A 23,299-nucleotide genomic window follows, 5' to 3' on the forward strand; every position below is an offset into this window, starting at 1 on the left:
CGTATATACTTTTTCTCTGATCTATTTGTTCCATAATAGACACTCAGGGAGTATTTTAGTTTCGGAACCAGTCCACTCCGCCGAGACATCGGGGAGAAATATTGAAGGGCCACTTAAAAGATACCACCTTGGAATATGGCAATTATGGTATCGTGGCGGACTCACGGTGCGCAAGAGGCAAGATAAAAAAATTGCTATATAAAACCTTCCGCACGCAAACAACTGGCAACCATCGGGATGAAAATACTCTCGTCGCATTTATTTAATACATGGACCTAAAAAAATCGATGACATCTTAAAAGTTCACATGAGATTAATGTTTCCTTCACTTTCCGTTCCAAAAAAGCTAAACTTGTACTACCTTTTCTCCTATTTAAGCTTCATAAAATTTGTACTGGATTTTTAAGCCGTTCCTTCCTTTGCACATCCGCATCCCGGTTGGGGCAAGAACTCCTCATGATGTCACGCCGTACCCTCAGAAATTGGAACAGAAATATCTTTTCCACGACCAAAAACGACTTGTTTCACAGCCCAGTTTACGAACACAAAATGTATATCAATACGCCCTAAATATGCTTTTCACGGGCTCATCTCATGAAGGGATTTGCAGTGTGCTGGCCATAGATATGAATCTTTACTGATTACACTTCGAGAGAGAAAGAGAAACACAAACAATCCTTATTTGTAGTGATCTTCCTATGTGTTCCCAAAGCAAAGGAAGGCAAGTTATTGCTTTGTAGACAAATGAACGATAAAGTCATTATAACTCGATAGCGTGGATTATGTGCCAATTACATAATTATATATATATATATATATATATATATATATATATATATATATATATATATATATCGAATTTTTAGGCCTGAAAGCAGAACTTTGCGATGTTGTATTTCGTGATACCAATTGGAAATGGCGCCATCTAGCGCTTCACAATCGTTGCGACGTCTATTTATTTAAATCGATATAAAAAAAGAAGGAAGGTTGATCTTCTAAGTTTCTATGTTCCTAAATAATCCATTTAGGGAGGACAGGTGAGTGAGTTCTCCGGACGTACTCCGACCTAAAAAAACACATTGCTTTTCAATTAAATAGACATCCATATAAGTGATCGGCATCGGACGAGAATTCCCTCTTCCTAACACATTTACCATCACCGTCAATATTGAAAGCAACAATAATAATCTGCATACCATTTCGAATAAAATATTCAATCTTCCTAATTAGCACTCGACTTACTTGCACGTGACTTACCCTTTCGTCACACGCAAAAATCCATTTCACATTTCGTGGTGCGAGTGAGAAAGGACATAGAACATTCTCACTAGTTTCAATTACTATACCAAAATAGGTACCCCGAAAAGAATTCAGCTCTAAATTCCAAACATGAATAGACTCATCTCTACTCTACAAACGGAGCTCATAACTAACATTTCTCCCGGCTAGTCACGTATTTTTTGCGTTTGCGAGAGCTTTAAGAAAAGCAGAGTTTGTGATCCGACAAACCCAGAGATGACCACGAGGGCATAGGATATCTCGCGAACGTTCCCCAACTACAAATTGCGTTTGTTCGCAATTGATTTTAAAGACCGGCCACAAACAATCGAGGTGAAACAAGCGAAGAGCCGATTCCTCCGATGAAAAAGACACTCACTTTCTTCAAAGTTCCAACACACTCTCGCTTCATGAATGGAAATGCCTTTCACGAATCCAACATTTCATTAATAACGTTTAAAAGCTTTCGCCAAGTTCCTAAAACACGCTCCAATATTTGGGCAAACCCATTTTCATTTTTCGCGAAACTTTTCGATTCGCAAGAGTTTATTTACACCTCAATCTCTTCCGTTCAACGCACTCGGCCAGTGGACAGCAAATGACGCTCGCTCGCTCGCTTGCACGGAGGCGATCCCGCCGAAGCGAAGGCGTTCACCGGAAGAGCCACCCGGTGGGGCAGCGGAGTCCGTGGCGGCGGGAGGCGGCGGAGGTCGGGGGCGGCGGGGAGTCGCAGAGCACTCCGGTGTGGGCTCCGTCTGCCCACACGGAGGGAGCTGCGAAGGCAGTCCTGGGGTACGCCGTGGCGGAGGTGCCGACGCCCGCAGCGGTGCCCAGAGAGCCCCGCCGCAGCCCCCCTCACTGATGCTCCAAGGAGTAGTGGCGGGAACGCTTCCAGAAGCTCTTGAAAAAACCACGTTTGGTGCGGGTGCCGTCTGGGGAACCACCTGAAAGGTCGAGAAGAAGCGAGGGGTCAGAACGGGGACATTCCGAGGACGCCTTTGTCTTCCACCGACACACTGACGACATTTAAATCTCGTTGCCATCGGGCAATTGTCCCGGTGGCAGCAACTGTCAAGTCTGGTCTGCTCTTACAATGCACATAAATACACACACAAGAAGAAAAGATATGATACGAAATGCTCTTGCATACAATGACACTTAAAGATTACCAACCGCACCTTTACCATCCATCACACATGGGCTACAACCATCCATCCATCCGTCCATCGCCACAGCACTCAGCCCATAATCACGCACTCTTCAATTTCATAGACCGTTCAAAATCACGCTCCATCATTCACTTTTAAAATATAACTTCTCAAGCCGTCCACACCACCTTCAGAACAATATTTTCAATAATCACAATAATATAATATTCACTGATCAATGAAGGATATGACCCAGTGGCTGCTTATTCAATTATTCTTAAAACTCCTACAATTGGATGGAAAGGGGTGAAATAAACCTCCAGGCAGCTGGTTACATTTAACAATAGTTCTATTTCAAAAAGAGTAATTTTCTTAATTGTTTTTTGTGTTCCTATTTTCATTTTACAACTGTGGTCGTTTTTTCCCTCGAAGTTTGGTTTTTCTATGTTTCCATAAATCTTCCCACGCTTCGCCATTTTTGACAATTCTATACATCGCGCCTGGCCTGCTCCTTTTCCCAACACTTTTCAAACTCTCCCATTTCATTACATCCAAAATATCCGTGACACTATCTGTTCTTTTATATCTTCCGAGTATATAGTATATCTCGCTGACTTCCTCTGAACTTTTTCTATCTTTTTAATATGTTCTCCATTTGGACAATAACTATATTTTGAGTAAGGAACGTTGTTATTTGGCACAAGGTTTTCCATTTCTTATTTATTTAAAGTTTTAACAATATAGATATATTAAGGACATTGGGTCACGGTAGTTCAGGGGCAGTGCGTTGGACTACTGACCGGATGGCGCGGGTTCGATTCCCGGGCACCCTCAGCTCTACCCTAGCTGTGGGATGTTTCGATCTTCCTGAGAAACCACAGCCTTAAGGACTTCAGGGAAGAGTGGGAGAAGGAAGGTTCCAATAGTCTACTTCGTAGCATTACGTGGAAGACTCGACTAAAGCACGAAAGAAGGTACTCACACGCAAGAATACTCAGCAACAGGATGTATTACACTTCAAATCAAGTCGGAACAATATTATAAAAATGAGTCTATTCAAAATGCAAGCAGGATATGGACAAAATATGTACACTGCCAATCCTAATTGACAGGTGCACACCTCTTCGTACTATTACCATCATACGTATCTATTATTATCTCTGATAATACGAGGAACAAACGACATTTTAAATATATCCGTTGCACTCTCTCCCTGGTTTAATACACGTGATCTGATCTACTGCAGTGCATAGATTTGTCGGGGCCTGTAACTATGCCGTTTACATTCTCGGATCTTGCTGGCTGAACGATGCAGAAACGAGGCCTACGACGCAAGATGATATCGGCCACTTTTGGCAAGTGGTGGGGGGGGGAGTGAGGATTGCCGGGAGGAATCAAATGGAAGCAGGAAAGAAAAAGTACTAAGTAGGATTGCAATCCTTAAAAACACCCCTCCTCTCTCAATCACCTCTGAACCTAACAAACTTGATGCTCCCTGCCACTCACCTTTCTGGTGGATCGCGGGGTTTTTTTAAAATGCAGATCTAGGAAGGATTCGTTACGATGATCGAGAGACATGTACCAAGGTCGAGTGCAGTAAGTTCTTTCACTCCAAAGCCAGCCAATTCTCCTGGAGCAAGGGCAGAAAATAATCCTTTTCCCGCGAGACACGAGTTCTCCCCCGACTGTCGAAGCGGAGTGCCACCCTGAAAGCGGACGACGCACTCCCGAGGCGGCCTTATGACGGCGCTGAAGGATGGATGGACAGGAAGGCGGTGGGTGGCATCTGGCGTGGACACTTCCACGTGAAGGGGCAGGGAGATGGGAAGTGGAGGGGGGAAGAGGGGGGGGAGAGGGAGGGGGAAGAGCAGGAGGGGAAAGAGAGGGCAGGGAAAGAAAGTGAAAGGCGGAGCAGGGTTTCGGAGACGAGACGAAAATCGATGGCCAAGGTCAAGGAGGTCGATTTGAGATTCCGAGGAAGAGAGGGAGGGTGTCCGAACGGACTGTCCCCCTTTGCCGGAACATGCTTGAAGACAAGATTGGACGAATAACTATAGCCCAATAGGGCTATAATTGTTCAACCAATGTGACCGATGGGATGCGTAGGATATTATTGTACGAATGGCGGTTTGCATTAGTCCTTGAATGCATCCGACAACTGTTCTTATTATCACTGTTACGTTGATCAGTCTACTATTTACTATTTGGTATCTTAATAGTCCTTCTATCGGGGCAATTTTTCGCCATGTTCTAATGATAAAACAGTTTATTCCCTGTATAAATCACATGTGGAGTCACAAATGGAAAGGAGCGGCTCCTGTTTTAATTGAAATGGCACCGAGAAGTGTTATTCCAGCGATTTTTGATCTTTGACGACGCCCTCATCCCACGTTAAATCTTTGGCGCCACCCCCGCCCCTCCCCCATTCCGCCTCCCCTTGCTCCACGGGCATCGCGGCCTGGAGATGGAATCGGGAAATCCCAGCGCACTCCCGAAGCAAGAGAGGGCCCACAGGAAGTGCACAATGAATACGAGGGAAGGACCCGAAGCGTGGAGTCCTCACGCTTCGACGACACTCTTCATCGATGATAACTCTATCATATACGCAAAAGCCTTGCCCCCCCCCCCGCCCCCCCACATCCTGAAGCAGGGAAATGTGGCGGAGGCCTAAGCATGCGGGTTGAGAAAGAGCAGGCAGGGTCTTCTCTCAATTATCACCATTTGCAATTTTGCTGTCGCGCCCCCTTGGAAATGTCGGCCCTCTCACTCATATTTTTCATTCTGTCGGAACGGGAACAGAGGTCGCGCACATAGTTCCGATGGCGCACGAGTGATCTCGGGCGTGCCTCGGCGAAGCATATTCAAGGGATCCGGATTCGAATCCCGGTCAAGGCGAATGATTTTTATACTCTGGCATCATTGCATTGTAATGCACATTTGGCGGATGACTCCGTTAACAGTTACTGTCGCGGCATCTCCCGCAGTTCCTTTGAATTCGTCAAAGGTGAAACGCCCCCCCCCCCTCCTCGTGCGTTTAAAGTTGGTTTCGTGGACTGCCGTGGATATCGCGCTCGACTAAGAATACCAGAGACATTGTATGGACGGTATTTCGCCACAACATCTTGTTCTTGTTAAAAAGCCCTCGAAATTTCGGAGTTTAAGAGGACGCCTAGAGGTAGCTTAACCGTCTGAAGCACTCGGCCGGAAATCGAGCGAGCTGAGTTCGAATCCCGGTCAAGGCGAATGATTTTTTACACTCCGCAATTGCTGCATTGTAATTCATATTTAGCGGATGACTCCATGATTCAAATAAATACCGGGAGATGCCGCAGTTATTTGAATTGGGCCGTTGCTTTTCTTAATTTAGTTATCGATTCGAGCCGCGAAGTGAAGAGTAAGATGTTCGGTAACCATATACAGTCAATATTGAACATTTAAGGAAAACTCTACGCCGTAATTTCGGTCAACTAGATGGCTGCCAACTGCAGCGGAAAATTTGACGACGGAGAAAACCACAGTGACGAAGTTATTAATAGTTTTTATTAATAATAGTTTTTGTTATTTCTTTCAAACTGAAATAGCGACATATTATTTATTGCTAATGTATAATTGCTGAATGCAATCGATTATCGGCAACCTTTTATCATCAAAACTCTCAAGCGGCCATATTATTCTTTCTGGTTAATAAATACCGACTCATGGGTGGCATCTGGCGTGGGTGACATATTGAATTACTACTTTTCTAAATTGAGGAACAAAAGGTTAACCTTTCCACGATGACTGCCATCACTCCATTGGTGACTGCACAGTGGCAATCTACAATTATTTTTATTTATATGGCTTCGGACACATCGGTAGCACTAATTGAAAATGCTCTTAGAGTATGAGCATAATTGTAGCAGCCTGCATTCACATTTTGGCGGCAGTCGACAGGTTCTTAATAAACGCTGTCAATAATAAATTAGCCATCGCGGTAGTTCTTAGCAGCGTTTACTTTGGCTGTTGCGACTGGTGGCATAACAGAAGAAAAGTGGGGGGAGGAATGTTCAGAAGGCAGGTAAAGGCGGAAACCCATATTCCCAGATTTAAAAACAAGGAAAAGGTTTAAGGTTGAAGGATGCAAGTAAAAGTGTGTCAAATGTTAACCAAACACGGAGACTGCAGAGAATGCCTTGCCAGGAGAGGATAATAGAAAAGTGGGAATTGTGAGAACTGCCGGGTGCATTCAAACAGAGAACAACTACTTGCGTTAAATATGAAGTATTGGAGGGTTGCGCTGTGGCATGAGATCGGGCAGAATCACGCACAGATCATTATACAATACTGTTTAAAAAAACAACACGAACGATAAACTAAACGAATCGATTTAAGACATCGACAAGTGCCGAGAAGAAGGATAGAGTCCTAAAGACTAAGACGATAGCGCCAGGAATGTAAGATTTAGAGTGAAAAAGGAAGACCTCAGGTTTAGGTATTAAAGACAAAGTAAAGAGAATTGTAATGAAGAAAAACTACGGTATTAAACGATATCCAAAGAGGATGCACAAATTAAAATTTTAATGCTATATAAGACTTAATATGCTACATATACAACCACAGTTAAGATATTTAAAAAAATATAATAACCAATGTATACGAACAAGTTGTATTAAACAGTAAGGGTAGAAATGTAATAAATGTACAACGACGCAATCAGTGTAAATCATATAGGACCATTAATGTAACAGCGAGTTTAAGCTAACGTAAGTAAAGCAAGTAAATCATAAAGAAACCATCAACCAAAGCAACATTGATAAAATTGTAAAATAAATGTATCTCTAGACGTAGGAGGGGTAAAAGCAAATACAGGAGCCCTCAATATGTATTGTATAACCCCGCTTTGTATTGAATTCTATAATCGCAATGAACACGCCCCATTGCTTGAATGAGCCATGAGAATTGAATTGCTTCTTCGGATTATTCCATTTGGATTCATAATTTCAATGTTGGAAACCAACACAATTTTGGGTATCACGCAAAAAATGAGACCAGAGGTATGATACCGTGAAAGAAATCCCATCTCTAAATTTACGAAATGGAAAGTTAATAATGTTTCATAAGCTTCCCTCCCTCCGGGCTCTTCGCAATCACGAGTTGCCATTCGCAGACGGGCTCTGCTTATGCGCGGGCAACTGCTAATCTGGACTCGCGCGTTTGGAGAAAATAAAGGAATAACCAAAGGCGCAGGGACCCATCGTATGCTTTAACGCTCCCGCCAAGGCCTCCTCTCCAACTATTCTGTTGGGCCCTGAATTAGCAAAAACACCACGCCGGAAACAGCAATGCTTAAGAAAAACGTGGCGAACAATAGAGAATCCACTCCGCTTTAGAACCTTAACACCGAAGAAAACTCCACAGAGGGGCATTTTAGGATAAATCAAAAGTGAATGACGCTAAAATCAGTGACGTGATGCACAAGAAAACAGCATAAGGAGCGAAATTTGCCAAAAATACCAAGTCAAAAAAAATATCAAGCAATATGAATTATCTTAGATCCTTTCTTGCCAGAATTAAAGAAATTTAATAAATTATTTTAATTTTTTCTGAATTTTATAAATCAAAATTGATTCGTCTCGCGAAAATTATAAATGCACAAAGTAATACCATTCCACTTTATGGGAAACAATTGCCATATAGGGTAATATTTCAATTCGGGACGGGTCCTTCTTGGAAGATAAAAATGCACTTCAAATCAGTATTTCCACTTCGCGACGTGCAAAATAATACTCGTATATAATAGAGAACCTCGCCTCCCTCAGTGTACCCACTAAATAAGTGCCGTTCGTGGATCATTCGCACATAATTAACGAATCAGGATGAACCTCATGACTTTAATCATACATTAGAAATGAAATCATAATCCAACTTTAAAACGGTTGCAGCCATCGGATACCTTCCGCAAACGTTGGCTCTAGACACGAGGAATCGAAATTAATCAAAACGCATTCGGAAGAAGCCGATGAAGCGGATTGGTTTCTGATGAAATTGGCATCCCTTAAAGTGATGTGCATCGACTTTTGATCGAAAACGTGGGCATGAGAAAGGTGTTTGGGGCGAGTTGGTGCCGCGAGTGCTCCCGGACGAACGAAGTCGAAACTCACACGCGGATCTGCCGGGAGCTTTCCGACCAACTGAGGAGTGAGGATCCAAATATTTTTAGAAAATGCCCCAACAGATTTCATCCTCTTCCCCACCTCAAATCCGAGCTGAAAAGAGGTCACCACAGCTCGGTGGAAGCGTTACAGCAGGCCGTGACGAGGGAGCTTGACAGCATTCCGGGCGCTAACGCCTTCCAGTAGGCTTGGAAAACCGGCTGGCACAGCGGTGCGCGGACGCAAAAGGATGCTACTTCGAAGACTTTTGATTAGTGAATGTATCAATTCTGGCAGCCCATTTTTTTAAATCGACTCAGTCCTACTACTTATGGGATGGATCTTGTATTTAGACTGAGAGAAGAATACTGGAGAAGGTACGATAACGACGAGCAATCGTCTGCTGGCCTAATGGCAACAGCTAAAGGAAAGGAGTCTTTAACTTTTCCCCTTTCCCGCAGTTCCAAGGCCCCAGACCCCGTCTCCGCCGTAAACATCTCTCCAACCCCGCCCTCTCTCTTCTCCCGCCAATCCTCCCCCCCCCCCGCACTATTGATCCCTCCAACCACCGCCAGCGGAAGTTACACCCGACATCAAAAACCATCTCTTCCCCTAACAAACTTTGTCTCCTTTCTTCCGCCGCTTCTACCTCTCTACAACAGGGCAAGCACATTCATGAGTATTTAATTGAAAGTATAAGTTTGGTTTGACTGGGAATACTGGATAGATTAACAAACAAACAATCATCCTTACAAAATTTCAAAAAAATTCTGTGTCATAACTCGAAGAATTATTCTACGACTATCTCTGTTCGTGCGACTCCTTAAAACAACAATGTATGTGGCTCTCTCTATATTTACAGAAAGCACACTAAAAGCGAATGTTTTAAATAATTTATTTCGAAGCGTCCATACTCACGATTCATACATAGTTAGCGAAGGCCCAGTAAGAGCGATTACAAAGCTCGATGACATCATAATTACGTGCAAATGGATAACGCAACGGCTATTCCACATTAAAACAAAATAACCCCCTGCACCAGAATAAATAGCTTCTCCACAAATATTGTACAATAATTTTTGCCGCCGACGTGGACGGCTGGAGTGGAGTGATTTGTGAGGGAAAGGTGGTGGGAAAGCAACGCGACCCGCGTCAGTTGTCTGTGGGCCGTTACAGTGTGCTTATCACTTAAAAAAACCCGACCCCCGTTCAAGGGTCGCGTCATGAATTCACGATGCCACGTTCCATGGAGCAATGATACACAATAAAAACTTGTGCTCGGAAAATCGGGTTCGGGAGAAACAGAGCAATGTCCCGTAGAATCGTTTCCGCTGGCACAGGAGTTCCCGGGAGGGTGGAGAGGACTATGCCATGGACATCCATCAACGCAGTGTGTGATGAAAACGTTCAAAAAGTGAGACTCGTGCTGAACTCTGATTGACCCCCAAGTGTCAGGATGTGATAGCAGAAGAGTGCAACATTCAGAAGACCACAGCATTTTCGCAGATGGATTAAGACATGAGAAAGGTGCGCCAAGATGGTCCCCGAGGTGCTGTCGGAAGACTGCTTGTGTGTGACAATCTTGCCTTGGACCTCTTGGACCACTGCGGGAGTGACCCGAATATTTCAGAATGGGTGGTCACTGATGATGAGACATGGGTCTTTGAGTACGACCAAGTACAACCCCCTTTGAAATTTTGGCCCACTGGATTATGCCAAAGAGGCTACGACGATATGCCTGAACGAATGCCCCGTTGATGCATTGCAGGCAGCAGTGGCATTTATTATACTTATTTTTGGGACAGACCTTGTATATTCGCACAAGAGCACTGAAGCAGCTCGTGGCAGATACGACGACCTTCTCGGAATAAACATTTAGAAATTCGACTTCAGCAAGCGTGGTTCCTCTTGACTGGAAAATATTTAACTTCCTTTAAACGTGAAAACAATCAAGATCCCAGTAATTACTCTCTCTTTTCCTTTACCTTGCTCTCTTGTAAAGTCAGAGAATATATCACTGTTAGCAATGTTATGGCATTTCTCGACGTTCACCTGCAATAACCAACGCTACAACAGCCATCTTCAAAACGCTTAATCCACTTGAAAACGGATGTTTTCTTCGGAGCATTATCAATGTAAACAGCTGTCAACATTTCAGTAATTTCTTGATAACTTGATAATCGCACGTCACCAAAAACTTGCTGTTGGTTCGTTGCTCCGCGATATTTTAAATTTCCATTTTCGACAAAGAGTAAAAACAAGGAAAACAGACACTATAACATAACTGGCACCATGCGCACAGCTCGACGATCCGCCAAGCACCGACGGCTCCTCATTGGGTCTCAGGCAAGTGGCGCCGCTCGTGGACGGAGGGCGGTGGGCGGCTATGGTACGCGTCACGGCCGCCAGATTGCTCCAGTGCGTGTATTTATCGTACGCACTGCGAAAGTCAGAAAGGAGAGATATTTTGCAACGTAGTCGATTTAAACATGATATCCTATAATCGGGGGAAAGGAAGAAACAAGTGGATGCGATTCTCTTGGATTTCAAGAGCACCTTTGATTAGTCCCACCAGCCAAATTGATATTCAATTTGCGGAAGTACGGAGTAAGTAAATGAAACTTCAATAAAGTAAATGCGGGACTTCTTTACTAACAGCAAACAAAAGGTGGAGATAGATGGCTCATGCCGCCGCTATTATGCTAAAGTACGTAACATCCGGCGTCCCCCAGGATGGCGCCACATGCTCCATCACTATTACGTACTTGCATTGAACTGAACCTATCACCTCAAAAATAAAAAAGCGACATAAAACTTTTCTGACGACGACCACGCAATCTGGCGGGAATCAGCGAACAACACACGCCGCCAAATGCTAAAGAAATGACTCATCATTGATCATTCAAGATGGTGCAAAGAAAGGGGTCTGGGTTTAAATTCTGAAAAATGTACGGCTATGCGCACTTCATCAAAAATTTGAAAAACCGAGCACACTTTATTAACTTATAGACTGAGACATGTTCGGATGAGTACTGCAAATCACGTAAAATGGCACTTTGGGAGGAAGCTTTGATCAAACAATTCGATTAAGTTCAGTGAAAAAACCGCCAAATCAGTCAAAAATTGTTTAAAAATATAAAGCTCAGGGCGATGTTACTTTTTTAGATTTTAAAAAGGCATTCGACAAAGTTCCTCATAAAAAGTGCTCCAAAATCTCAGAAACTTCGGAATTGAAAAATATGTAATAGATTAATCACTTTTTAACAGGCCACGAGCTATAAATCGTAATGAACGGGGCATCATCGGACACAGTGAGCGTCAAATCGGGTGTTCCACAAAAAAAATGTTACGGGTCCGCTATTGTTCCTTTTATAGATTAATGATATTGGGAATCAGGTTTCCAGAAAACTTCGTCTATTTGCTGACAATACCGTTAAACATACAGGTGCAAATCTGCTCAATAAATTACTTGCAAAAATTAATAATTGCATTACTTTCGGAACGCACCCTGCGCAGGGAAATATCCAGTCATGAAGATCGAGTATCATTAGCTAACGACTTAAATGCAATTCAAACGTGGTGCAAAATATTGGAGCTAGAATTAAATTTGAATAAATGTGTTTCGATAAATTTTCGAATGTATTGTCCTGAGGACAATACATCGTGAAATTCGCGGAATAGTTAGTAAAAAGTTAGGATTCATAAAAAGAATATTTGGGCATTGTAATGAGAGGGTCAAAAACAATTTTATTTTGCATTAGTTATGCCCCACCTTGAGTATGCTGCAAGTGTATGGGATTATCATGAAGTAGGCTTAATTTTGGAACTAGATCGAGTACAACGAAGAGCGGCAAGGTTTTAGAAAAGTTGCCATGAACAAGGTAGCATTGTCACAACACTATTGGAAGAATTAGGATGGGGGCCATTAGTTGACCGTGGGCTTAAATACAGGTAAAATTCACTGCGTAAATTTGAGGCAAGTTAAAAACAACCTGAGGATATTAGAGACATATGTAACAAGAATTATAATGGTAGATCAGATCACCCACCTTAAATGAGGGAGAGGGATGGATTTCAAATGTCGTTTTTTCCTCGTACCATTAGGGATCAAAATACAAGGTGCAATGAAAAAATGACCGGACTGATTTTATTCTGCGCAAACCGTCCAACGGATCGAAACGGGACACAGTGCACCATCTAGCGACACATATGGTGACTAAAACGAGAGGTGCTGCGTTGGTTTACGTCGAGTCGTTACGCAAGAGGAGCGGTACGTGTCTTAACCTGTTTCTCGCCGTGTGCAATGACAGCAATGAAAGAGCCAGAGGAACAGCGCGTGTGCGTGAAATTTTGTTTCAAACTTGGCAAAAGTGCAATGGAGACATTTAGAATGATTCCACAAACCTTTTTTGATGAAGCTATGAATCGAAGTCAGTGTTTTGAGTGGTACAGTCGTTTTAAATCGGGCAAGAACCTCGACAGATGAAGACTCGCGAACTTTTTTCGTGAAAGCGAAGAGAGACCCCAGCCATGTCAAATTGGTGAACGATTTGGTGCGGGAAAATCGCCGTTTAACTGTTAGCCAGATGAGGATAAGAGAGGCCGAGGAAGTGAACATTAGTTTTGGATCCTGTCAGACAATTTTGACAGATATTTTGGGCATGACGCGCGTTGTATCAAAATTCGTCCCGTGGATGCTGACTGATGACAGAGACAAAAACGTGTCAGGAACTCCTGGATCGAGCCAATGCCGACCCAGAGTTTCTTAAAAGCATCGTAACCGGAGACGAAACCTGTGTTTACGGTTGTGATAATGAGACAAAGGCCCGGTCTTCTCAGTGGAAAGGTCCTCATTCTCCGCGATCAAAGAAAGCGCGCATGTCCTGGTCCAATGCGCAGGTCATGCTGGTGTGTTTCTTCGATTGGCAATGGCTGATTCATTACGAATACGTCCCTCAAGGTCAAACCGTCAACAAAGATTTCTACTCAAAGGTTATGAAGAGACTGAGGGTCGCAGTGAGCCGAAAGAGGGCAGGCAGGTGGAGAAGCAATGCATGGCATTTCCACCACGATAACGCGCCGGCTCACACGGCGCTGATCGTTATATAGTTTTTCGCCAGAACCGGAACTTCCGTGATCCCGCAGCCACCCTGCTCTCCAGACGGGGCTCCATCAGACTTTATTTTGTTTCCAAAGTTAAAATCAACCTTGAAAGGGCGCCGATTTGATTCTATTGCGGGCATTAAAACTAATTGCCCTGCGGACCTGAAGAGGATCCCTAAGGCGGCTTACCAGGCAGGGTTCGAGAGCTGGAAGAAACGTTGGCAAAGGACGTCGTCCGCCAAGGCATGTACTTTGAGGGCTACAAGTTCGATTAAGCTGTATCCGTCGAAATAAACAAGTTATAAAATCAGTCCTGTCTTTTTTTGGTCACCCCTTGTGCATATGACAGCAATCGCGTAGGAGATAATTCGTTGGTAGTTCATAAATTTTGTCGATATCCTGCATGTTATTCTTTTTATTTCATAGACCCATCTTTTCAAGAGTTCTTCGGCATGATTCGAGTACACGTATCCTGTTATTGAATACTGTTGCTTGTAAGCACTTTCTTTCGTGTAATTAAAATGTTGCATGATCGAACTAATATTTGTGTGCAGAGGTGCGACATGATTGGGATTGTGCGCTCATGGCTGATGACCTAACACCCCCCGCCACACGCCCTCGCGGCGGCTTGCCGGGCGTTGCGTAGACGTAGACGCCGAGGCGGGAGAAGTTCAAGTGGAAGCGCTGCTCGTCAGTCACCTGTTGTCTTCCGCACCGTCCACTGCCCCCAGAGAGGTCATCCCATCCTTCTTCCCGTGCGGCCAAAGGGGCGAGCCGCCGCCGTCGCATTTTTTATTCTTCACGGAGATCGATAGTTGACACACTGAGGTCTGTCTTTCGTATGCAGTCACCCGAGTGCGGACGGGGGGGGCGAAGGGGGGGGGACGAAGAAGGGGGAGGGGTCCAAATATCGAAGAGAGGAGGAGAGGGTGAAGTGGAAGGGGGGGGGAGGGAATGGGTTTTCTCGGCCTTCAATGTCGGTGGTAGTGGCTGTTGAAGAAGGAAGAGGCGGTGGCGCCTTGGTTATGACTGAGTATCTGGTCCGGATTTGAAGGGGGGGTTGGGGGCCGGATGGCTACTTATAACCCTTGGATTTGTTTACCCTCGGGGAGAGAGGTGGAAGTGTAGGGTCGGGGGTTTTGTCGGAAGTGAGAGTCTGTGGTGGGCGAAACAAAACGGAAGGACTGTGTTGTTTGGGTAATGACATTTTATAGGGTCCGGTCATGGCGTAGATGCGACTGATTGCGTTACACCGTGAAATAAAGTCTGTGGAAAATTACATACTCACCTAATATGGACATGACACAATGCCACGAAATGAAGTCCGAACGCGTCCAGTGCACGCACGGGTGGATCAGATCACGTGCGTCAAATCTGAGAGATGCACGGTGGAATGGATAGATAGAACATGTCGTTCTTTCCTCGAAACATTAGATATCAAAATAGATATGACAATAAACACTTGGGAGATAGTTAGAATCGTCAGGGCACGAGTCTCATATATTTTGTCGATAATCTGTATAATCTTTACATTAGCCTACGTTTATGAACAATCTTCCCCCATTATAAGAATATATCCTCTTATTCAATAGTCCTACGTATAGCTTCATCGTGTGAATAATTTTGGTCGAGTGATGACCGCGTGGAGGCGGCATGCATGCATGACCTAATACCTCCCGCCACACACCGTTGTGGCGGTCTGCACGGTATTACGTAGATTTAGATGAATTCCGCCGTTAGTAGATGATTCTCAGATCATATGATACGAAAATTTTAACGATGATGTATTTTAATTGCCTGTTTTAATGCGTGGGTCAATCAATTGGTCCATAGAAAATCCAAGTGATGGCAATTGTAGTTTGGAGTATGGAAATATGAGTTCTGCTGGCGATTCATTTTTTAAAATCACACTTTAATTTAACAGGCTAGACACCAAAAGAGATGACACCAGAATTGCACGAAGTTCTAATCACATCTGCTTCTGTAATTGAGACTGCTAACAGTTTGGCAAATGAGTTTAAACGTCCATCCACCAATGATGAACATCGTTCGGAACGTCCATTGGAAGCGCCTTCCTCTGAAATGATTGACGACGTCAACGCTGTGGTTTTGAGTGATCGCCGAATCGAAATTCGCGAAATAGTCGAGGCCGCAGGCATATCCCAAGGTACAGTGTTTTCAATGTTGCAGGACAAATTGGGCGTGGAATAAACCTCGGCAAGATGAGTGCCGCTCCCAGTGAAGAATAAACGCCATCGTGTGATCGGAGGCTGGTTTGGCGCCACTCCATCGAAATCCTGATTACGTTGTGCATCGATTCATAACTGTGGGCGTAAATGGGTACATTACAGGGACAAAGAAACAGCGGGTTTCTAAAGGCGATCCGTCTCCGAAGCAGGCGAAGACGGTGAAATCGGCCGACAAGATAATGGCCACGGTTTCTAGGGATTCAAGGGGAATCATCTTCGTCGATTACTAGCGATAAGGCAAACGATAGCAATGGAGAGTATTATGCGTCGTTGTCGCACCGGTTGAGCGAAGAAATCAAGACAAGACGTCCTCATTTGGCATAGGAAAAATCCTCTCCCATCAAGAAAATTCACGGGTTCACACCTGCAGAGTTTCGATGGCGAAAATTTAGGAATTAAAGTTCCATTTATCACAACATCCACTGTAGTATTCACCAGATTTGGCACTCGGTGCCTTTTTTAAACTTCCTTACATGAAAAAATGACTCCAAGGAAAACGGCTTACGTCGGATAACGAGGTCGTCTTCGCCTCCGCAAATGTTTATTTTGAGGTCCGTCCGAAATTTTACTTCTTGATTGGTTGACAAAGTTGCAGAAGCGCCGCGAAAGTGTATCATGGTAAAAAGAGGCAATACATTGGGAAAAAAATCTACCCTATTTACTTTGCGTTTCCATTTTCCTAAGGATTTATTGACCGACCCACGTGGTTTGTCAGAAAAAATTAAGACACCTTAGAACGCGAGATATTACCTGTCCGGTTCTAGTAAGATGTCCACGCCCACAATCATAGCCATTTACATCACGCAAAAATTTCCCATTACGTGTATTATGAGAAGCGAGGAGTACCGTTTGGAGAAGTATTTTGGGGAGCAGGGGAATATCTGGACCTAATGGAAGTCTGGCGTCTTTGCTGACAATTCAGGATCATGCCAAACGGCCCTTGTTCCATTTTGGCATCCACTTCGCGGCTCCCGAAAATGTCCCAACCGCCGGCCCTTAAAAGGGTTCCGGCGAGGGTATTATTCATAGCTCTCCACTTCGAATAAGGCCCATGGCCGATAAACATAGATTGCCACGCTTGCTCATAGGACTCCCCTCGCCTTCGCTGACACGCTTTGTCACCCTCGTCCATTTTACCGCCACTGGTCGGACACTCTCTACTCCTCCCACTTACGTCATCCTTTGCTTACTCTTTTCCCATTTCATCGCCCTCTTTCTCCACTGTAATTTACTTTGTGTGTGTTAGTGTGCATATTAATTTATACTTATATATAGATGGACCATATACATATATATATAGATGTATAATTTTTTTTAGCCGTGTTAACAGGTGCGTAATGCATGTCTGTCTGTCTACATGTACATTTTATGGCCGTTATAATATGTATATGATGATGGGCTAAATGGAAGGAGGGAGCATATGGTCTCAACTTCGCCCAAATAAAGATCTCTATCTCTGTCTATTCATCCGCATACAAGTTTGGCGTCATTTTCGGTCGTCCACCTGAAATGACGAGGCTTACGGAAGTGTTAATGTGAGGGCGTCCAAGGCCGAGGGAAGGGCGGAGACGGAGGATTCCCGAGCCGAGAGAGGGGTGAGGCGATCGATTTGACTTTCACTGCAGTGAAAGGGGGAGAGGGTTGCCACGGGGTGGAGGGAGAGAAAGAGGCGGGAGTGAGGTGGGGGGCATTGGAGAGGTATGTCCTCGAAGGGGGGGGGTTAGGTACTTTGCACCCTTTAGGGAGGCGTGGGGATAAGAGATAGGATGGGCATATTCACGATCATGCGATGCCCAGCAAAGAGAGGAGACTAAGAGACAATCGCGAAATATTTGCGGCGGTTATTTGAGTGATGGCGTCACCATGGCAACACTATTTGGGAAGACAGCCGGCAAATGCCACAACTCATTATCCCTCGACTTCGAACGACGGACCTGACCCCCCGCATTTGATGGAGAGATTCCACCTAGCGACGCCGGACACTCACAAACCGTCGACACAAAATGAAACTAAAGCAGAACGATAACATCAAGACTCCAATCACACCGCGGAACCATAGAAGCCACGCTCGAAAACATTTATTTCTAAAATATTTGATTCCAATTAAATGTAAATTACGTTTCCTCGATCCCTCTAGTGGTTAGAGCATCGGCCCGGCAAGCTGAAAGATCCGGTGTTCAAGTCCCGGGCAAGGAGATGTTTTTGCGCTTGTGATTTGCTCGAATCCGCCTTCCCTACCTCTCCTGTGCTCTCTCCTAGGTGAAGAGAGTCTGCGGGAATCGCGTCTTTTTTATGCCGGAGAGGCGAGTGGCGGGCAATGTTCCACAAAACATGAAATTTGCGGAATAGCACATAAAAAGTTGGGATTCATAAAAAGAATACTTGGGAATTGTAATGAAAGGGTCAATGAGCTATTTTATTTCACTTTAGTTAGACCCCCATTAGGGTATGCTGCAAGTTTATGGGATCCTCATGAAGTAGGCGTAATTATGGAATTAGATCGAGTGCAACGTAGAGTGCATACTCTAGACGGCGTACTCACTCAAAGTGCCCTCCACAAAGCACCTCAAGTAGGGATCAAGATACCTCTGAAAAATATTCAACACCGCCGGGATTTGAACCCGCGCCCTCAGGGTGGGAAGCCAGTACGTTAGCCCCCGCACCATCTCGATCCCCAGGAAATTAGAAGAGGGCGTATTAGTGGTACTGAGAATGTATTTGTATTTAATTTTGACATGCACGTAATATTTCTCACACGCAATTGAATATATTGTTCAAAAACACAAGTGCGGAAACGTAACTGCGTGCATACATGCCTGCAGCCTTCACGCAATAATTGACTTGTTTGACTAAATCCCAAATTGAGGTCTTCAAGTAAACACACGCGTGTGGTCAGCATATTCTTTTATTGAATTTACATAATCGATAACTAATTTCTGTTTTATCGATGCATTAACTGTATGTATGCTAAGGAATATATTTACGTCAACATTTCTGGTTCCTGTTTTCCTTCGTTTCAATGACTTCGTCGCTACTCCTTCTGGGATATTTAATTCTAGCTCGCATCTTTCACCTATGTCATTGTTCACCTTCACTCCTGTCTCTTTCGGCTAAATCTCCAGAGGGCATTCAGCCAGTTGCCGATTCCCTTGGCTGGGGCCTGGATTTAACCACTAAAAATGAATGATTATGTATTCCTTGAAAATAAATACAAAACGAGCAGATCTTCACCGATGAATACACTCGGAGGTGCTCGGATTGACACTGCAGACCATGTAAAAAACTTGGGTGTTACACAACGGATCTTACATGGAAAAACCACATACTACACAGCTTTCGATGTATCAGCATCGCATTGAAATCACCTTCATATATTTTTAACGTGAGCAAAATAGGGTAGTTCGGATGAAGTTTCCCATCTACCTCTGCCCAATACCCTGCCAGCCACCGCAAGGGCGCGAGGCTTGGGGTGTTAGATCACCATCCGTAAAGCAGAATGACCCCACATGTAAAAACCAACAAATAAATGCATATCTACATCCACAGAGGCAAATGCGATATTCATGCGAAAACCTTTACAACTTACATGTATGCCTATACACATATTAGAGCATGCGCACCGGCGAATATGTATGCAATGCCTATGCAACGTTTAATCTTGCCTTGACTTGTAAATTAAGTGCCTTGAATATTTCTACGGTGACTCTGGCTTCTTGCTTTTATGATTCCTGATATCCCGGCGAAAGAACGAGTATTTGTATCTATTTGTACTGGAATCCATCTCCCTTATCTTATTTCATTTATGGTCTGATCTACCTAAATAGTGTGAGGCCAACATAATTATTCCTTTAGTGTCATTTGTTGACGTCATTTTTTCTGAACCTTTCTAAGAGTCTAAATCTCGCTCGTTCGCTTTGCATCTCAAGTGGCTCCCAACATAATTCCCCTAAGAGACCTGTCACACTTCTGTTCTTTTCATAACAATTATTGACCAATCTGGTGGATTTTCTCTGGACTTACCCAATTCTTCTGTTTTCACGCCGTGATGATTGGCGCAACTTACTTTTTCCCGCATATCGTACATATATGTCAATTGCCTAAACTAAATGGGATTCTGGGGGAAGTCTCAGCTGAATATCAAATTAAAACGACGATCAGAATGACAATTGCGGGGGCATTTGCATGTCTTTCTTTCCTCCTCGGATTGCCATGGCGACAGCTGCCGCTCGAATCGCGGGATCACGCTGTAACTATGTGTGAGTCGGTCGGAGGGTCCTTCAACAATCCTCATGTCTTTAAGAAAGCCTCAGACAAGGATTCGCATGAGAAGTGACCCAAAGGTCGCGAAGGCTCTCGAAATATCACATTGGTGCATTCCCCCCGGATTCGACCCGTTTTCTTCACGTGCTAGATATTTTCTAATTGCATTAATTCCAAAGAAAGTTTGACTGAGGGAATTATTCCGAGTCGCGGGCATCGCTGTTTCTCTTCAACTCGCGACACGTGATTTGCGTCATGAACTTAGACGCTAAAACCACTGAAGTAGTTGCGTCGAGTTGCACGCAGTAGGTGTGAACAACACGTTCCGTTTTTGGTAATTCTACGCATCTTGACGATACAAAAAAGTATTGAAGCTATATTTTTATACTATACCAAATAATAACATAGTATAAGCAATCCTTGCGCAGGCCATCGTCATTAAAAAATAATGCCTTCTCCCCTGTCTGAAATGACTTGGAAATGCAATCGAGGGGGAGAGAGCGAGAGAGATCTCTATTTAGCACCGTCCGAATCAGGCGTCTCCTGCGGACACTTTGGCGGAGGGCGCCCTTCACTCCTTGCGTGCGATGACGTCTTCCTTCCGCAGCAGGTCTCTCCTCTCGAGCTACCTAAATAGGCATTGCCTTCGCAAAGAGCCTCAACATGGGCAAAAGCGGGACGAGGGCTGAGATGAGATGCCTTTCACATTTCAAGGGAGAGACGCTTGCGAAACACGTCACGCTGACGTCGCCGCCACTGTGCCTCGCGACGAATGTGAAAACGTTGAGCGACCTCTACGTACATGCGGCGGGCGCGATACTAGGCCAGTCGGATGGATATATCAAGTGCATTGCAGCAAGTGTTTTACAGCCCACCATGCCATTGCTATTTCGCCTTTTATTTCAGGGAACGAAGCACTTGATTTTTGTGAGAGAAACAATTAAAGTGGACGATAATAATTACAATTACGTGCATGCCCTTAACCTGGAAGTGCAATTATTCACGAAACAAAAACTGGCACATGTTAAACGGAGGGCATTTCTACAACAAACGTCTTTATGCTCGCGGATGATTACTCAAAAGATTAGCGAAATTCATCAATACGATTCGACATTTGGAATGCGCAGTATTCGTACGTATTCTATCAGGCAAAATAGAAATCAATATGAGTGAAGATATTTACAAACTGACTAAACACACAAACTTGGAAATCCTCTCGGATAGGAGAGAGATTTTGGATCTGTGACAATAAACCCTTCCCTCGCGGTACTCTTCAAATATTGAGTTTATCAAGTGTACTTGCCCCAATCAAGATTCAATAACCTCCAAGATTCCAACAATTCCCAGGCACCGCTTTTGATTGCCGGACCAGGAGGCCTCTCAAGCGAGAATACATATTCGTATGTTCGCTCATTTCATTGTCTTTTGGCTCTTCTAAGGCTTTGGCTACTGACACTCAGGGTTTCTATAAAACGTATGGGTGACAATGTTTTCCTTTCCCTGTGCTGGTAGTGCTGAATTCAGACCGTCGTCGGTTTGCAAGTGTGCGCATGATCGCAGATATCGTACATTGGCATTGACATAAGACAGTGCACACACACCATTATCACAAAAAAATGGCGATTTGAAAGATCTACGCTAAACTTGTCCTACCGAAGGTTTGTGGACGGAAGATCAAGAAAAGCAGAGCCGAGTGTCTTTGCTTGCGAAGACCTTCTGTAACGACATTGCGACGATTCCCCAACCCCCTTACAGTCCACCAGCAGAAGACTACTCGTATTTCATATTCCCAAAATTGAAATTCTCCCTCGAAGGGCACCATCAAGAAGCTTGCACGCGTACCCTTAAGGATCTTCCGGAATCCACCTTTCAGGGAGCCTTCGAGACGTGTAAAAGGTCTACTACAAGTCTGTCCCATAATGACTTGTTTTTTCTCGTATGGACGGACGAGGGAAGGTTTGTCTGATTGGGTTCGATGAAGGGGAGTCTCAAGAAAGGCTGAAGGCCGGTAAGCAGATGGCAACCAGCCTTTGCAGAGTGGGGAACGTTCGTTTGCGAAACCTCTATCACTTGACCTCGTTACGCTCCCTCTTGAACCGATTTTTAGAAGAGCGCTAAGCCATCAAATGTCGCGTGAAATAGGAGAAAATCTAGAAAGAGACTCATGACATGCTCAAGGCATATGGTGATAACGCCATGATTAGATCGGGTGATTTTGAGGGGCACGAGGTGTTTCGCGAGGGTAGAGAAGATGTTGAAGACGCCGAACGTTCAGGACGCCCGTCGACCTCAAAATGTGATGAAAATCCTTCAATACTAAAGGCTTTTTTGGAAAAGGATTGCAGATTAAGTGTTCGCATGGATTGTGATGTACTGGGCATCCCTAAAAGTGATGTGCATCGACTTGTGACCTATGGCATGGGTATGAGAAGGATGTGTGCGAAGTTGGTGCCGCGAGTGCTCTCGGACGAACAAAAGGAAACTCGCACGCGGATCTGCCAAGAGACTCTAGACCAATTGAAGCGCGAGGATCCATATTGTTTAGAAAATGCCCCACCAGAACACTTTCTCTTCCCCTGCCTCAAATCCGAGCTGAAAGGACGTCACCACATTGCAAGCGTTACGGTAGGTCGTGACGAGGGAGCTTGGCAGCTTTCCGAGCGCCGCCTTTCAGAAGGCTTACAAGGCGTGGGAAAACCCAACGGCAGCGGTGTGTGGACGCATGAGGGTGCTATTTCTAAGACTTTTGAGTTTGCGTAACAAATCTGGCGATATATTTTTTAATCCAATCATTCCTACCACTTTTGGGTGAGGTCTTGGATAACTGGAAAGAAATGTTACAACAGCTGGGGGTTGGAATAAAAGTTATCTTTTCGCCATTTGCATTATTTACCTAGTGATTGATTTTTTAATACACATATTTCACTGCGATGATGTTTAATTTCTTTTCCCGAATAAATAATTAGAATCCCGTTCGCGTTCGTTGGCGACGCTTTTGGGCAGGTGGAGACTTTTCGAAATTGGAAACAAACAAATCAAAATTTCCGGCGTACGGATGTCGCATTATGACTCCGAAGTCGCCATACTTATCGCATAACCTTCGAGGTCGTTCGTCACTTCTCCGCGTAAA

At 44.3% G+C, this 23,299-nt stretch overlaps 1 protein-coding gene across 1 annotated transcript in view; it reads right to left on the reverse strand.

Annotated features, from left to right (window-relative positions):
- Nucleotides 1-872: 872 nt before the first annotated feature.
- LOC139698997 (histone-lysine N-methyltransferase SETD1A) overlaps nt 873-23,299 on the reverse strand; it is a 617,878-nt gene continuing 595,451 nt past the window's right edge. The window contains exon 12 of the mRNA XM_071597992.1: nt 873-2,222. Within this exon, the coding sequence (XP_071454093.1) occupies nt 2,134-2,222 (89 nt within the window). The 3' untranslated portion in view covers nt 873-2,133. The remainder of the gene's footprint in view (nt 2,223-23,299) is intronic.

The sequence above is a fragment of the Hetaerina americana genome, unplaced genomic scaffold (genome assembly GCF_022747635.1).
Source record: "Hetaerina americana unplaced genomic scaffold, ioHetAmer1.1.p SCAF_9, whole genome shotgun sequence".
Lineage (NCBI taxonomy): Eukaryota > Metazoa > Arthropoda > Insecta > Odonata > Calopterygidae > Hetaerina > Hetaerina americana.